The sequence below is a fragment of the Sardina pilchardus genome, chromosome 14, assembly GCF_963854185.1.
Source record: "Sardina pilchardus chromosome 14, fSarPil1.1, whole genome shotgun sequence".
NCBI classification, from domain to species: domain Eukaryota; kingdom Metazoa; phylum Chordata; class Actinopteri; order Clupeiformes; family Clupeidae; genus Sardina; species Sardina pilchardus.
This window is the reverse complement of record NC_085007.1, coordinates 26,782,047-26,799,546: the sequence shown is the minus strand read 5'-3', so window position 1 is coordinate 26,799,546 and position 17,500 is coordinate 26,782,047. Positions and strand designations below refer to the sequence as shown.

Genomic DNA, 17,500 nt, shown 5'->3' with positions numbered 1-17,500 from the left:
ACACACACACACACACACACACACACACACACACACACACACACACACACACACACACACACACACACACACACACACACACACACACACACACACACACACACACACACACACACACACACACACAAGTGTCGGGATTAAATCGGATAGGCCTGGTGAATAATGTATCTGTGAGGACCAGTAATGAGATACTGGTTTACTCTCCACACAGACACACACATACACACAGACACATAGACACACACACACACACACACACATACTTAAGTTAAGTATAGAAAGGATTACGAGTCAAAATAAGTGCCATTAAAGACAGTGGGTATTGATTCAAGCAATCTTTAAAGGGAAAAATATCCATATTTAATTAGAGGATGGAAAACACAAACACAATGAAACAAACACACACACACACACACACACACACACACACACTTGCACATGTACACCACACTCTTACCCTGAACTGACCCCATTCAGAGACTAAGTACTTCATTTACAGCTTCTCATCACAGGCACTCACACACACAGACACACAAACAGAAACAAGGATACACACACACACACACACACACACACACACACGCAGAGACACACACACACATCACTCATATGAGTGCCTCCCAGCTAGCGGCCTCCAAAAAGGGATCAGATCACCGATGCCCCATACCCCCATATCACACTCCATTCAACACGGACAAGGACCTCACACATGTGCACACAAAGAGCAAAGAGCCCCATTCAGAACTTCTATCTCTTTACATCTCAAACACATCCATTTCCACATGACAGAGTACAGAAAACATGCTTTTCTTAATGCAGTGCCTCCAAATCTAACTGGGTAGGCATGTATTCATGGAAGTTCATTTGTGTGTGAATGTGTGTTTCGGAAGTGTATGCATAATACAGCACAGTATGTAATCGTATGTGCTTGTGTGTGTGTGTGTGTGTGTGTGTGTGTGTGTGTGTGTGTGTGTGTGTGTGTGTGTGTGTGCGCTCCTCCTACTGTACCTGTGGCTCGGGGGCCAGTAGGGGGGCTGTTGTGATACGATGCCGTACTGTTGTCATTGGAGACGGAGCCCTGGTGACTGGTGGGAGATTTGACGCCGAGCTGCTCCTGCAGGGACCGGATGAGCCGAGACTTCTGCTGCAGCTCCGAACACACACTAGAGAGAAAGAGAGAGAGAGAGAGAGAGAGAGAGGGAGAGAGAGTTACAGAGAGAGGGAGAGGGAAAGAGAGGGGGAGAGAAAGAGAGAGAGGGAGAGAAAGAGAAAGAGGGAAAGAGAGAGTGCGGTCAAAATCATGTGTTAGTCACTGTTTACACAGCGAATTCTCCAGTATGGTCCAGTCTACATGTCCTTGTTGTCTGCGGTTGTGGTCGAGACATTTTCATCCAAACGTTTCTCACAGCACACAAAGGCACTGCGATGAGAGTCATCACAGTGAAGAAAGTGAGATAGAAGAAAGTCAAGACAAATCAAAGTCGTCACAGGCACAACCAATACAGGTGACGAATCCTCTTTGCCATGGCAACAGCAGCCATGTTTGTTCATTTTTCCAGGGAGGCTGATCTAGAGCAGACTAAAAGAATGAATGAGAATCTCAGAGGAAATAGAGGCAGCGTCAACACAAGGAGAGGGGAAACACACTGCACTGCAGACTCAGAGTCACACACACTCAACACTACACACACTCACAGATCCAGCTGAAGCTGTGTGTTTTCTGCCAGATTCTGGTTCTGCTGGCTCAGGTAGGCCAGCTGCTGCAGATGCTGCTCTCTGTCGCCCTCCAGCTGAGAGCGCAGGTACTGCACCTCCTCCAGAAGCGCAGCTGCACTTTCACATTCACACTCGCTGTACAGGCCACCGCACACCCGCACAACCAATCATGACCTGAGCTCAGTTACAACACTCATACCCTGAGCATATGCAAATATTGTTATTATTAAATATGATTAATTATCATCTGAAGCTGTGTTTACAACACTAGGCATCTTGCACCCAAGGCACATTTGTACAATTCTAATTTCCCTTTGTGCAACTAATGAAAAATAAATAAATAAATGAATAATGAAACTGATATCTAATGAAAGCTAAAAGGCTAATAAAGTATTTAGCAGGTGACACTGAGAACCTTAGTGCAACCAAATAATACAAAACACTAAAATCACGATGGACACCAGAGTTGTCCAATGTGTGTGTATAAGTGTCTGTGCGCGCGTGTGTGTGTGTGTGTGTGTGTATGTGTTTTGATAATGAGGTCAGTGAAACCCGAGTGCTTTCAGGACAGCCGTCTGTCAGACTGGGTCAGACACAAGGCACAAGGGGGGCACATAATGAGCTCTCCCTGATGGGCCAACACACAGCACTCAAATGGCCTGAGGACGCAGACGCCCGTCAGCTACTGGGACAAACAGATCCATGATAAGGAAACCTGCTGTGAATGTCTGTGTGAGTATGATTGCACGCGTGTATGTGTGTGTGTGTGTGTGTGTGTGTGTGTGTGTCTATGTGTGTCTGTGTGTGTCTGTGTGAGACAAAGAGAGAGAGAGATCAAGATAGAGAGAGAGAGAGAGATAGAGAGAAAGAGGGAAAACACTTGGCACTGAGGACAGTGCTGAACAACTGAACACAATTCTGCTGCTATGAGGCAATACAGGCAGATCTGTGTACATGATATGGATGCCATTTAAGTGTGCTTGTGTGTGTGTGTGTGTGTGTGTGTGTGTGTGTGTGTGTGTGTGTGTGTGTGCGTGCGTCTCACCTCTGGATCTGCTCCAAGCCGTGCTCCAATCCCTGCCCCTCGTCTCGGGGTGAAGTGCCTCCTGTAAGACAGAGAGGATGATGGGTAATGAGACTCGTGTCTCTCTAAATCACACACCTCGCTGCACTCCTAGAGACCCCCCATCCCCCCCCCCCCCCCCCCCCCCCCAACTCCGCCTCACAGCGCGCTCCCCCCCCCCACCCGTGTTTACCTCTCCCATTCTCTCAGTGTTTGGACTTGGCTGTGGGCTCGCTGGGCGCCAGTCCAGCCCGAGCAGGAGGAGCAGACAGTCAGTCTGTGGGGGAGTGTGTGTGTGTTGTCTGTGTGTGTGTGTGTGTGTGTGTGTGTGTGTGTGTACCTGGCTCATGAATTCCAAACGTGTTTATTTCTTAAGGCTGCGCACGGCTAGTAAATGGCTGCAGCGCTGCCAGGTTCTGTGTGGTCCCGTGAGGAGGGCAACATTACAGTGTGTGTGTGTGTGTGCACACTATTTCCTAGGTGCGCTTGACTGTAGCATCTCTAGCAGGTCAAGCATTACCTGTGTGGTTGTTTATGGGAGTATCTGTGAATGTGCTACGCAATGATTTGCATGTGTGTATGTAAGAGTGACTGGGCACCTGTGTGTGTGTGTGTGTGTGTGTGTGTGTTAGTGAACCTGGCTGCAACCTCTCTAGCCTCTCCTGCATATCTGTCTGCACATTGATATGCATGTGTGTATGTAAGGGTGACTGGGCTGGACTGGACTGTGTGTGTGTGTGTGTGTGTGTGTGTGTGTGTGTGTACAGTATATATGTGTGCGTGTACCTGGCTGCAGCGTGTCCAGGAGCTCCAGGCTGCGGTCCAGGCTGTGCTGGATGTGTGGCCCCAGGTGTGTGTGTGTGTGTGTGTGTGTGTGTGTATGTGTGTGTGTGTGCGTGTACCTGGCTGCAGGTTGTCCAGGAGCTCCAGGCTGCGGTCCAGGCTGTGCTGGATGTGTGGCCCCAGGTGTGTGTGTGTGTGTGTGTGTGTGTGTACCTGGCTGCAGGTTGTCCAGGAGCTCCAGGCTGCGGTCCAGGCTGTGCTGGATGTGTGGCCCCAGGTGGGGCTGCTGCTGCGCGGCCTGCAGCATGTCCTCTAGCGCCCCCCGCAGGTCCAGCAGCACGCGCCGCTGCTCCACGCCCAGAAGCCCACTCACGCGGATCTGACGCCGCAGCTCACACAGCTCCCGCGCCTGCGACTGCACCAGAGACTCGATCCTACACACACACACGTGCACACAAACAGACACATTAGTGTATCAAAACGAAGGAAACGCTTGTGCTTCACTGGCTCTAATGGGATTTCCAACTACTTGGCCTTGTAGCTCCCTCTTGTGTATTCTTGAGTAAATACAGGCGCCAATATGCGTGATGGTATATATTACAACAGACTAGAGTGATTTGTCCTCACCACATTGCAAATATTTCTGGACATATAATATCATATAATATCATCTAATGATTGTAAGTCATTATATGTCTAATGGGTATTCCTGTATAGAACAATAAATAGAAGCATAAAGAACATATGCAATTCTAGACACCTGGATCTCTATGTGCAGTGCTAGTACTGATACAGTTCTGTGGTCCAGGTTCACTTCAAACAAAAGCACTTATGCGTGCAGCTCTTCCACTGTGATATCAATGAACGCTAAGAGTAACAGCAGTGTGATATTAATGAGCGCTAAGAGTAACACTAGGGTCGTTAGCAGGCCGGAGCGTCTGACCTGGAGGGAGAGGCGGACTGGCAGAAGCTCCTGTTGGGTGTTCCCCTCTGCTCTCTCCTCCCTCTGCGCTCGTCCGCCTCCTCCGCGCCCTCGGCCTCCGGCCCGCAGGTGGGGCTCAGGAGCTCGGCGGGCAGCGAGGCCCTCCGGCGGCCGGCCTGGAGGTGCTGGATGACCTTGTGCTGGCCCTCCACCTGAGCGCGCAGCTGGGCCAGCTGCTGCCGGAGCGCGGCCGGCTCGCCGGCGTCCGGGTCGCAGAGGTCAGCCTGGGGTCGCGGGGTCAGGCTGAGGCCAGGGGAGCTGGGGTAGGAGCGGCTGGAGGCGGTGTCCAGCACCACGTCCACATCTGACAGAGGGAGGGAGAGGACGACACACACACACACACACACACACACACACCAAGCAGAGACATCTGTGAGGCTGAAGTTTTCCAAAGTCACGTAAAGTCAAACATGAGGGTCAGGGACCTTTTCTGTGACAAGTCATGAGTCAAGCCCAAGAGAAGTACAGCAATGGACTTAAACACACAAACGCACACACACACACACACACACAAAGCACACCTGTGAGGGTGGAGATTTCCAAAGTGACAAAGTCGGGGACCTTTCCAGTGATAGGTCATGAGTCAAGCAGGAGAGACACACACACACACGCAAGCTCATGCACAATTGCACACACACACGCACTAAGTTTCAATTTGAAGAAGCATTGTAGCATTAGACTCAACAGAAAGCTCAGCAAGAAGTAGTACCGCACACACAAACACATTGGGAAGATCAACAAGGATAAACCAAAACCGGATCCTTGAAAGCCATGCACAAGTGAGCATCAGTGGAAAGGCTGAACACAGACAGACAGACAGACAAACAGGTGCTCTCAAGGCGCTCCCTACATGCATTAATCTCCACCAATCACGCGTGCTTCATGCTGATCAGTGACCGCACATGCTGATCAATGATTGGACATGCTGACCAGTGACCGCACATGCTCAGTTAGTCGGAGCATATCCACACATGCTGATCAGTGATTGGACATGCTGACCAGTGACCACACATGCTCAGCATGACTCTCGGCATGCTGGAGAGCGAGAGCGAGTGCCACGTGGGCGTCCAGAGCGCCCCATCGCCCCGCTGTGCTGCCACTGTAGGTGCAGGTGAGGTGGAGGTGAGGTGACCGTTAGGGGCTCGAGAGGTCGTGGCGTACAGTAGGTCACGTGACGGAGGTGTATACCTGTGCTACTGGCCTCCGGCTCGCTGCGCCCGCTGGTCTCATAGCCCTGGTCCTGCGCCCGCTCCTCTGGTGCAGCAGGGGGCGCTAGAGATCACACACGCCGTTAGAGGGACACGTCTATACTCTCCGAGCAGCTCATGTAGGTCTCTGGCTGAGTCTCGAACCGCATACCGCAATTTCCCAACTATTAGCCGCAGCTTATACATTGATTTTGCAAAATTTCTTCAGCTATGAGGTTAATACATAGGGACAGTTAATATGGCGTTATTATTGTTTTGTTTCTTTTAACTTGCATTAAACACTGTCCTGTTTATACACAATGCAGCTAATACACAGGAAATTACTGTACTTTGGTCAGTACAGTGCTTACTTGCGTTGTGCACACTTACTTTTCGACAGTTAGTATCGTCCCAATATCTGCACTATACACTTCAACTAAGTATTTGAAGTGTGCAAGTAGGCGGTTTGAGACAGCCTATGTCTCAATCTGTTCTGTCTCCATTCTGTTTGGCCAGTTGGCCAGCCTGATCCTCTCTGTACTGAAGGACCCTCAGCACCTTCACATCTCTCTGGCTCCCTCTCTCTTGTATCCCACTACTCTCCTCCATCTTGCCTTTCTTTCATTCATTCATTCATTCATTCAGTCTTTCATTTATCCCCGCCTTCCTTGTCTCTTCCTCTCCTGCAAGGTGCTTCAAAGCATTTCAGGCACAGGTAACATGCTGACAAGACATACACATCACCCCACAATACACTGTAGCTGAGCCATACACATACAGTACACATCAACCCACAATACGCTCTAGCTGGGTTCAGCACAGGCAGGCACTGCTCAGTTCACTACAAGCCTGAACAGCAGCAGCACAGTGATTTTTGAATAGGCCTTTATGTGTGTGTGTGTGTGTGTGTGTGTGTGTGTGTGTGTGTGTGTGTGTGTGTGTGTGTGTGTGTGTGTGTGTGTGTGTGTTTATCTCCATGCTTTAGTGTGCGTGTGTGTGTGTGTGTGTCCATGTTTTAGTGAGTGTGTGTGTGTACAGTATGTGTGTGTTCCTCCATATATTAGTGAGTGTGAGTGTGAGTGTGTGTGTGTATATGTGCGTGCGTGTGTGTGTGTGTGTGTGTGTGTGTGTAAAGAGCTCGTACCTCTGTGCTTGGCAGCCTGGGAAGCCTGCATCTTGTCCTGCAGGCTGGCGAGCTGCTCCTCCAGCAGGCCCACTCTGTGTGCGCGCTCCCTGAAGAGCTGCAGCAGCAGCAGCAGGTTGTGGTGCAGGTCCTGAGGGCTCTGGCCAGCCTGCGCTCTGGACCTCACCGGGACCTGCGTGCTCTGGTGGGCCGGGCTGGACTGGGACTGGGCCCGGGACTTGGTCGGACTGTGCTGGTTCTTGGAGGCCGAGCCGGAATGAGACGGAGGCCTGGACTTTGAGGGGCTCTGCTGGGCGTGCGGGAGCGGGCTGTGTTCCGATCCGATCTCCGACGGCAGCTGGGGGATGGATCCCTCCGGAGGTGGAGTGACCAGTATCAGCCCAGGGTTCAGCAGCTGGACCTTGGGTGTGGACGTGTGTGCGGGGGCCAGCCGGTCCAGTCTGCTCTTCTGGTGCAGCACGTGCAGGAGCCGGGTCAGCTGCTGGGCCAGTGCGGCGTTAGGGGAGGCGGCCGAGAGGTCAGAGGCACGCTGGGGGTCAGAAAGGTCACTTGGGTCGGCGCTGGAGCAGCAGGCCACGAGAGCCTCCACTGCCCCCTCCGCAGCACGCACACACTCGCGCCAACACTCCTCTCTCTGCGCACTGCCACGCAGGTCGGCCATCTTGGGAAGGGCTCTGCGGCTCTTGCCGCTCTGCAGTCCCTCCACTTCTATTGGACTGCAGCTGCTGTTGTTGTTGTTACCCTCCTGGCCTGTAGAGGCACTAGACGAATCAGGACTAAGTGAGGGACTCTCGGCAGCCATGCTAACGTCGTTAGCACTGCTACCCGGTTTGGTTTTAGCAGGGCTTCTGTGCTTGTTGTCGGGGCTTCTGTGCTTGTTGTCAGTTGCTTTAGCACTGTTAGCATCAGTGCTAGCAGTGGCATCTCCAGCAGTGGGGCCAAGGTTGCCTCTAGCGTTAGCGGTAGCGTAGGCCTTCAGCTGGGCCTCGGCAGCCCTGAGGCGCTCCTGCAGCTCGGCGTTGAGCCGGCTCTGCTCCCACAGCGCCTCCTGGATGGCGTCCGCCTGCCGCTGCACCTGCTGGGGGTCCCGGAGCGCCTGCACCTCCTCCTGGAGCTCCTCCAGCCGGGCCAGCAGCTCGGGGGCGTGAGAGTGGGCCGCCTCCGACTCGCTCTGAGTCAGGACGGTGATGGCCTCCTCGACCCTCTTCACGCACTCCTGCAGCCGGGAACTCAGACCCAGAGGCTGCGGCTCCTGCTCCTGGTTCTGGTTCTGGAGACGGCCGCCGGGGGCCGCGCCGCTCTGCGCGTCCAGGCTGCAGGCCGTCAGGTAGGCGATGGTGGACTCGGCCGCCTTCAGCGCCTGGAGGTACTCGCGCATGAGCCGGTCCTTCTCCTGGAGCTCCGCCTGTAGTCTGTCCCACTGCTCCGCCTTCCTCTGCAGAAGCCCCTCCTTCTCCTGGCACTCCTGCTGCAGCAGCTCCAGCTGGGTCTCCAGCTCCAGGCTCACCACCAGCTCCCCGTCCAGGCCCGGGTTCTGGGCCGAGCGCGCCGCCGGGCTGCGGCTGGAGCTGGTGGTCCCCGGGCTGCTGTGCTGGGAGGATCTCGGGGACGCCGGCTGATCCTCGGCCCCCAGCAGTCTCCTCTGCGCCGGGTAGGGCGCCCACGACTCCGGGCCCCCGTCACACACCGGGTGGTCCACTCCCGGCCTCTCGGCCTGTCTGCTGGAGCGGGCCAGCACAGGCAGCCTCGACTTCACGTAAGCCTGGGGGACAAACAATTACCGTTAGCAATCAGACCAATCACAGATGAACGTCTAGGCTATGTGTCTCTGTCAAAGGACCAATAAGATTGACTCTTACGGTGTGTTTGGCCATGAGGTTGACCGTCTGCCTGTATGGGGAGCTGGACTGTGAGGAGGCGCTCTCATCATCTCGACTCTCCGCCCCCCTCTCCTCTCGGTCGCCTCTCTCCCCTACTCCTCTCTCTCTTCTCTCCTTTCGTCTCTCCCTCTCTCTCCGCGCCGCCTCCCCCTGGCCTCCCTCGCTCTCCTCATCCCTCCTCTCTCTCTCCCGGCTCCTCCTCTCCTTCTCCTCGATCTCCTGCAGCAGTTTGCCCTCCAGGCTGCGGGCGCGGCGGCTCGAGGCCTCGTGCTCCTCCCTCAGCCGCTCCATCTCGCGGGCCATGCTGACGATCAGCTCCGGGTCGAACCCGGTGCCAGTGCCGGCGCCGTCCGACTGGGCCGAGCTGCACTGCAGCTGCTCCTTCAGCTGGCGGATGACCTGCCGGTGACCCCGGGCCTCCGAGCGCAGCCGCTGGATGGTGTGGCGGAGGTCGACGCCGATGCCGGGCCCGTCGCTGTCACAGGAGGCGTCGGCACTCTCCTTGCTCTCTCTGGACCGCTGCTCCTTCTGACTCCATCTGTACACACACACACACACACACACACACACACACACACACACACACACACACACACACACACACACACACACACACACACACACACACACACACAAACTGTGTCAATGACATTAAAAAAATTGTAAAACTAAACGTTCAACACGTTGTTTGTGCAGCAACAGATGTGTATTTAGTATGCGTCTCAATGAAAGTATCAAATCTCTGTGGCACATTTAAGTACCACCAAAAAAGAGCAAGTCAGAATTTAGAATTTCTCTGAAGTCTAAATTACAGGGACCAAAACTATTCATGCATGATCAGGATGTGGAAAGCCTCAGGAAATGGTTCAATGATATTTACTGAGCAAACCCAACTCTTGTGAATGTTTACTGGTGCACTGGTGTAGTTTTACATGCTTGTGATGTTTTATTGCAGTGATGGGAGTCTGAAGTTGCAGGGAGTGCACGCACATCGAACTTGTACAGGTGCGAGGTAAAATGAAAACCGAAAAACTGAAGTACCCGCACACTGTTGCTGCTGCTCCCGAAGTGATTTAATGATTTAATGTTCACCTGACAAGGACCATCTTTGGTCGAAACGCTGGGTCATTAAATCGTTTCGGGGGCAGCAGCAACAGTGTGCGGGTACTTCTTCAGTGGTGGGAGACTGACCTGACGGGTGAGGAGGTCTGGGACCTGTGATCAGACGAGTGGTCGCTCAGCAGCACCTCATGCTGGATGCTGAGGTGTACTGCAGACAGGCCAAGCAACGACACGTTCTCACTGCTGCCTCCATCAGGTGATCGAGCAACACCGCCCACCTGACGCGCACACACACACACACGCGCGCACACACACACACACACACACACACACACACACACACACACACACACACACACACACACACACACACACACACACACACACACACACACACACACACACACACACACACACACACACACACACACACACACACACACACACACACACACACACACACACACACACACACACGTCATTGCAGATGTGTCCCAGTGCATGAAGAATGAAGTGACTGTATGAAGCTTAACTGTGTGTGTGTCACCTACCTGTGTGTGTACGCTCCTCTGCCTCCCTGCGTTATCCCGCTCCGCTATCTCTGCTCGCTGTAGCAATGGGATGGATGGTGATACACACACACACACACACACACACACACACATGACTTCAGAACGTAAAATGCAATGAGGAAAAAGGAATACTCTCCCCACACGCAGCCACACACACAAACGCATATGCAAACACACATATGCTCTCTTCCATAAGCACACGTTGACACCCACACACAGCCCCGTCATGATAGAACAGAAGATACCACAGCGACTGCAGGGTGATCATGGGTAAGAAAAACCGGCGTATGGGACAGAGAGAGGAGAAAACAGCAAGGTTAGGCGGGATGGAGGAACAGACACACATTTAAAAGAGCATGCTCTCTACAGCAAAAACAGGCATGTTAATTGGCACTAGAGATCTTCTACACATAGAAAGGAGCTGCGGAAGAGAGATAATTGACCTAAGAAGAGGAAGCGAAAGGGAGGGAGAGAGAGAGAGAGAGAGAGAGAGAGAGAGAGAGAGAGAGAGAGAGAGAGAGAGAGAGAGAGAGAGAGAGAGAGAGAGGGAGAGGGAGAGGGAGAGAGAGGGAGAGAGAGAGAAGGAGAGGGAGGGAGAGAAAGAGAGAGCACCTAGGGATAGTGAAGGTACAAAGAAGGAGGTACAGTAGAGTACTGGTGGTACTATGTTATACATGCATACAGGACCTACGTCAGCTAGAGGGAGTGATTTGGATTTTCCACTAGACACAGAGACGCAGACGTGCACAGACGCGCTTAAGGATTAATGGGATCAGAGATTAAAGGCAGCGTTAGTGTTAATAGTCACCTGGCTGTGAGGTGGACGCTCGGGGGTAACAGCCACCTTCTTCTGCAGCTCAGCGTTCAAGGCCTGCAACTCAGCCACCTGAAAGAGAGAGAGAGAGCGAGAGAAAGAGGGAGAAAGAAAGAAAGAAAGAGAGAATGGACAAAAAAGCAAAAGAAAGAGAGAGGGCAAGTTGAAAAGGAGAGAATGCGTATTCAATTCAGATCACCTTTCCAGTCTTAATCACACAAACACACACACATGTAGATCAAGAGTCTACTCTAAACATTACCCACAAGCCAGTGTGGTGCTCCTGATGGGGGCGGAGTGATTGGGGGCTCGGAGGGGCTCCACCTGGGCCCCAGCTGCCTCTCGGCCCCTTCAGGTTTGGCATGTTTCAATCGAGTCCGCTTTTAAAAACCGAACGTGTTTTTGCTTTGTGGCCTTCATATAAAGATTTTTCCTTTTATGGAGCGGGGATTCGTGGAGGTTCTTCTTAGCTCGGCATTTATTTGTTTGATTAAAACCGGCTGCCAAACTGACCTACTTACCACAGAATAACAAAGGGCTTTTTCGAACTCCTATTGACTAGAGACAGCTGGCAAACATTTGAAATAACTGGAAGCTGAACCTGAGCCAGGACATCACTATTAGCTTGTTATCTAGGCCTGGCGTGCTTTCTTTTAATCATTCGGTTAAACCACTGGTGTGTTCAATGGTTTGGCATTGTGTTAAAGGGATAATCCGGAGTGAAATGCACTTTAGATCAATTTTTCGGACTATTGGGAGTACATACGTTGAGTTGACACCAAAACCATGTCATTCGGATGTATTTTGAGAAAGTTCGAGTTCACCGTTTTTAGCCAAAACTCGTTAGCCTGTAAGTGACCGGGGCAGGTCCTTTCGCCACTACAAAACGCTATTTTTATACCTCTTCTACTGTTCCAAACAACACTACACTTACGTGGTAGTGAGTAGAGGGTCCCTAAAGCCAAACCGAAGTATCCCCACGTCTTTATGTGGTCGGATAGAGAGTCCAGAATGAATTTAATCGAGTCAGTACCTTTCCGGAAATGTTAGTAAAGTGTTGTGGAAGCGTTGCGCAGCTGCCGCAGCGACATTTCCGGAAGGTACTGACTCGATTAAATTCATTCGAGTTTTGGCTAAAAACGGTGAACTCGAACTTTCTCAAAATACATCCGAATGACATGGTTTTGGTGTCAACTCAACGTATGTACTCCCAATAGTCCGAAAAATTTATCTAAAATGCATTTCACTCCGGATTATCCCTTTAAGTACTAAACAATTACTGTAACTGCAAATGCATGGTCAATGTGGAAAACAGGGCGTTCAGAACATGGCTTTACCAATATGGACCCAACAGGAAGAATCCAATCTAAGCAATGTAAACTGCTCACAAAAAGTAAGGAAACTTGACTTTGGCCCATTATATCTCCCCTTTAGTAATACCAACCAGTAAAGTGTTTCATATCATTTTTATCGTTGATTTGTCACCTTTACAATGAGGTATAGCTTGTAAGCATAGGGCAATCATGGAATGAGCAATACAGCCAAATGTCTGAGTAGTGCCAACCAAAAATGTGCCAAAATGGCCAGTAATAGGGTTCTGCTGCCAGACATCTCGTTTTGGGCTTCAAGTGCTACCAGGTGAGTTTAGATACCGGGATGAGATTCAGGAGCCAGTGGCAATTCCATATCTCCAGAATATGGGACTAAATGCCATCCTCCAGGATGACAATGCTCGCCCCCATAGAGCTGGGATCATCAGAGAGTACCTCCAGAATTTGGGAGTGGAGAGGATAGAATGGCCTGCCGTGACATGAGTCCAGACCTCAACCCAATTGAACACTTGTGGGATCAGCAACAGAACCAGGTTGGCTAACTTAACAGATCCTTATCGAGGAATGGAATGCCATCCCACAGCAGAATGTAGCCAGGTTGGTGACCAGCATGAGAAGAAGGTGCCAAGCTGTTGTGGCTGCATATGGATCCTCTACACCCTACTGAGGACCCTGACACTGAGTATAAAATGAACGAATGTATGCCTAACATGTTTTGTTTTCCTCATTTCTGTGGGAGAGTGCAATCATCAATGCTGGTAACAAAGGTGAATTCCAACAGCATAACAGGCCATTTTGGCACATTTGACACTACTTACACGTTTGCTTGTGTTGCTCATTCCATGGGAGCCCAATGCTTACAAGCTGTACCTCATTGTAAAGGTGACTAATAAACGATGAAAATGACATAAAACACTTTAGTGATTAGTATTATAAAAGTGGAGATATAATGGGCCAAAGTCAAGTTTCCTTACTTTTTGTGAGCGGTTTATATGTGTTTCATGATATGTGACTGGTACTGAGTTGTATTGGGAGAGACGGAATAAGTGTCTGTGCTATGCAAAGGATGTAGATATGAAAAATGTGTGTGTGTGTGTGCGTGACTGAGTGAGTTTACCTTCAGTTTGAGCTGAGATACACTGAGCTGGTCCAACTCTGTCTCCTCAGTTTCTCCCAAACAGATGCTCATGTAGGAAGTCTGATCAGCGATCACACTTGGGAAGTCCCCTACACGGACAACACAAAGCACAACAATGACTCATTCAGTACGCACACACACCATGGGCCCTTTAGTAGGCCATTGGACAAATTGATACTATGCAGCCTTGTCATGTCTACTGTGAGTCCCAGGTGCTGACCAGTGTCGTTGGCCTGCCCAACTCCTCCGCCGCGGCTCTGGATCTGGCCCAGTCGGGTCTGAAGAGACGCGTTCCAGCGCCGAGCCTCCTCCAGGGCAGAGCGCACACTCTGTAGCTCCTCACCTGTGCGCGCACAAACACACCACACACACACACACACACACAATCACTTTGGATGCACAACCTCTACGGTGCTGAGTTCATTGCAGCTCTGCAGTTATCAACCATTTAGGTCCCAACCACAGACTTACACAAGCTTCCATTAGGGGTTTCACGGCAACTGATTTTTACCAGTTGACAAGTTTTTGACCAGTTGACTAGCCGTTATGACTGATACAGTGGTGGTCGTATATATTATTGTATTTTGGCAAGTAAATTTAAAACTTTTACCACAAAAAAAATACATAATATTCCATCATGACTTTCTCTGAACAATGATACAATTCCCTGACTTTCCATGTCTGGAATAGACTTTGTTAAAATTCCATGATGTTCCAGAAATTCCATGACTCAAAGGGACCCTGCACATGCTCTTATATTGTACTTTAATACAGCTGCACACAACTTGCATGAAACTGCGGAACAACAGGTCTCATTTTTGGTGAAGTACCGCCAAACATAGGAATGTCTAGCCTGTTTAGCTTTTAGCCATTTTGTCCTAGACTAGTGGACTGCTGCTTATGGCAGTGGTGTGACGTATGGATTCCAGTCATACAGATACTATAAACAAACTATACCTCACCTCTACTCGCACTGGTAAGATTTCATATTAGCAAACATTATGTTGTGAAGTACGGAACAAGTAGGCTGACATTAATCTGTACACTCTCTCACTACATAGGGGATAATGCATTAAGACGCTTACAGAATGGCATACTACTTGCATTTACATGCATTACCTACTGAAAATGACAGACATAGCTGTGCTCCCCATCAAGCAACAGCTCATGCTGCAGTGAAAGTGATGCTGGCATCACAGGCAGATATTTCACTTGCTTCCTAACAGTGTCACTGTATTTTAGTCTGGATAAAAACAGCTTAGCTTCTGTCGAGTTGCACCTCTATTTCAGAACAGATAATAAAACGGTGTCTGCAGTCGGCCAGACTGCTTAAATGTCTTCGACATCTCGCTGCTCACACCAGTAGGGGTCAGCCACGACACAGAGCACAGATGAGCCACACTGCATGAGGCATAAGGAAAAGACTCATGCTCAAACATGACGCCATGCCGCCATGCCCCCCCCCCCCCCCCAATTATGTACATCTGTGCAATCTGGGCCAGGGCCCAGTTCCATACGACCAGGCCTTTACATTCATAGCTGTGGGCATGAGCGTGTGTGTTCTCTGGGCCTGAGTAATGGAAAAGCCTTTGACAGAGAACAACAGCCAAACTGCTGAAGGCCATGCGTCCAAAAGATCAGTAATCTTTCTCCTCACAGCCCCCCCACCCCCACTCCCACTCCACGCACACACACACACACACACACCATCCCGCCCCCCCCTTTGACTCTGACTCTGGCGCTCTGCCTGCCTGATCGAGGTCATGTTTACGCAAAGCCTATTTATAATGCCACCCTGGAGGGGGCGGGGTGAAAGGGCATCTCCATGGAAATGGGCACTCTAAGCAGATGGGTAGTGAAGGATTAACGCTTCATCAGGTCGACTACAAAGGCATACGCAGACAGACACACATACTTAACGAATCTGCTGTCTATATTAAAGGTAATAAGATTTAATTTGATTAATGTTCTGGAGTTAACACTACACATATGGACATACAACTTTGTGTGTGTGTGTGTGTGTGTGTGTGTGTGTGTGTGTGTGTGTGTGTGTGTGTGTGCATGCAGTGCTAATGTACACAGGACACACTGTTGTGAGTGAATGTGTGATCTGTGATGATGGAGACAGAATGCTGATGACAGCTTTTGAAAAGGTGAACTCAAGCAATCAGACATGCAGGACATTCATGCACGGGCAGAGCAGATGGAGGCATTGTGTTAGAGAGAGAGAGAGAGTGGTGTGTGCAGTGAGTTTGCACGTGTTATATAAGTGAGAAAGAGACATGGGCAGACCGTGAGTGTGCTTTTGCGTTTGACAAACACAGACGGACACGATTGTGCCTCAAAAGGGTGCGTGGCATTCAGATTCAGAGGTGATAAGTTTGCCGTTACGTGTGTGTGTGTGTGTGTGTGTGTGTGTGTGTGTGCATGCAGACAGAGACAGACAGACAAACAAGCATGCAGTTTTATTCCACAGTGGCTTTATCAGCAGGGATGAAATGATTACAGACGACTGGAGATGAAGGAAAGAGCAGACAAGGAGGACAGGCTTTGGGCTGTGTTTGCGTGTGTGAGCGCGCGTGTGTGTGTGTGTGTGCGTGTCTGTGTGTGTGTGTGTGTGCGTGTGTATGTGTGTGTGTGTGTATCTGTGTGTGTGTGTGTGTGTGTGTATCTGTGTGTGTGTGTGTGTGTGTGTGTGTGTGTGTGTATCTGTGTGTGTGTGTGTGTGTGAGTCGGAGAGCTAAGGGAACAAAGACAGCAGTGAAATGAGGAGAAATGAGAACTAAAAGAACAAAGCAGACAGTTAGTACTGAGAGGTTATTTTTGTGCGTCTCCGAGCACTCACTGCATGGCAGCACAACAACCTATTTGTTATGAGCCCTAAACAACAAACAAATGACAAACAAAAACAAACTCCTACAGATGGGGGGGATGATGGAGTTTGCGTGCATGAGTTACTGATATAGGTGCTATATGAAGCCACCGAGTTATGTATACCTACAACATGAACCAAAAAGTGCATCAGCCATTTAGAACACCACACGATATCTTAGCCGGAACTAAGCTGAGGTAATCGAGAGTAGATAGAAGTTTCAAGTATCCATGGACTCATGGGGATTTCCCCTCTGTGCCAGTGACTGGCTGGCATTACTAGCACCCAAACCCTGTGATTGGCTGTCAGGCCTGTCCCTCTACCGCACCTTCTCTCTGATTGGCTCTCTGCAGGTCCTGCTCCAGCTGCTCCCGGAGCTGCTCGTTGGCCTGGATGCTGGACTCCAGCTGCTGGCGTAGGAGCTGCACGGCGGTGAGCTCCAGCTGCAGGGACTGCAGACGTGACGCACTGTAACACCACACACACACGCGCACAGCACAAACACACACACACATTAGCACAGCAGTCTTGCACAACCCTTATTGATGACGCACTTATAACAATACTCTGGTAATGCTTAGAATGGTTAGGAAATCTCTTCACTGGGACCTTTCTTTAATGCAATGGCTTGCCCCTTTGTCTATTTGGAGACAGAGCACTGAGAGGGCAGAACACACAGACACTCACATTAGTAGCGCAGTCATAACAGTCTGCTCCCACTCACTGATGTGATTGATAGTATTTATGACATCTTCTGGGTAATGCTCAGGAGACATTGGGAATGACACACACCCTCTCTCTCCCTCACAGAAACACACACAGACACACAGACACACAGACACACAGACACACAGACACACACACACACACAGGCTCACCTGTCCTGCTGTTTGACAGAGCGCACCAGGTTGGAGTAGAGCTGTTGCTCCGCCCTCAGAGAGCGGTTAAGCCCCTCC

At 50.6% G+C, this 17,500-nt stretch overlaps 1 protein-coding gene across 2 annotated transcripts in view; it reads right to left on the bottom strand.

The window, feature by feature from the left end:
• cdk5rap2 (CDK5 regulatory subunit associated protein 2) overlaps positions 1 to 17,500 on the bottom strand; it is a 44,184-nt gene that overhangs the window by 8,397 nt on the left and 18,287 nt on the right. For both annotated transcript variants that reach the window (XM_062553736.1, XM_062553737.1), the window contains exons 24-37: positions 17,423 to 17,500; positions 16,873 to 17,012; positions 13,893 to 14,015; positions 13,652 to 13,761; positions 11,198 to 11,275; positions 10,369 to 10,425; positions 9,947 to 10,095; positions 8,735 to 9,293; positions 6,876 to 8,637; positions 5,733 to 5,816; positions 4,506 to 4,848; positions 3,776 to 3,996; positions 2,762 to 2,822; positions 1,009 to 1,163 (exon numbers count right to left, since the gene is read on the bottom strand). The exon at positions 17,423 to 17,500 is cut by the window's right edge and continues 35 nt beyond it. In XM_062553736.1, the coding sequence (XP_062409720.1) occupies positions 1,009 to 1,163; positions 2,762 to 2,822; positions 3,776 to 3,996; positions 4,506 to 4,848; positions 5,733 to 5,816; positions 6,876 to 8,637; positions 8,735 to 9,293; positions 9,947 to 10,095; positions 10,369 to 10,425; positions 11,198 to 11,275; positions 13,652 to 13,761; positions 13,893 to 14,015; positions 16,873 to 17,012; positions 17,423 to 17,500 (3,920 nt within the window). The remainder of the gene's footprint in view (positions 1 to 1,008; positions 1,164 to 2,761; positions 2,823 to 3,775; positions 3,997 to 4,505; positions 4,849 to 5,732; positions 5,817 to 6,875; positions 8,638 to 8,734; positions 9,294 to 9,946; positions 10,096 to 10,368; positions 10,426 to 11,197; positions 11,276 to 13,651; positions 13,762 to 13,892; positions 14,016 to 16,872; positions 17,013 to 17,422) is intronic.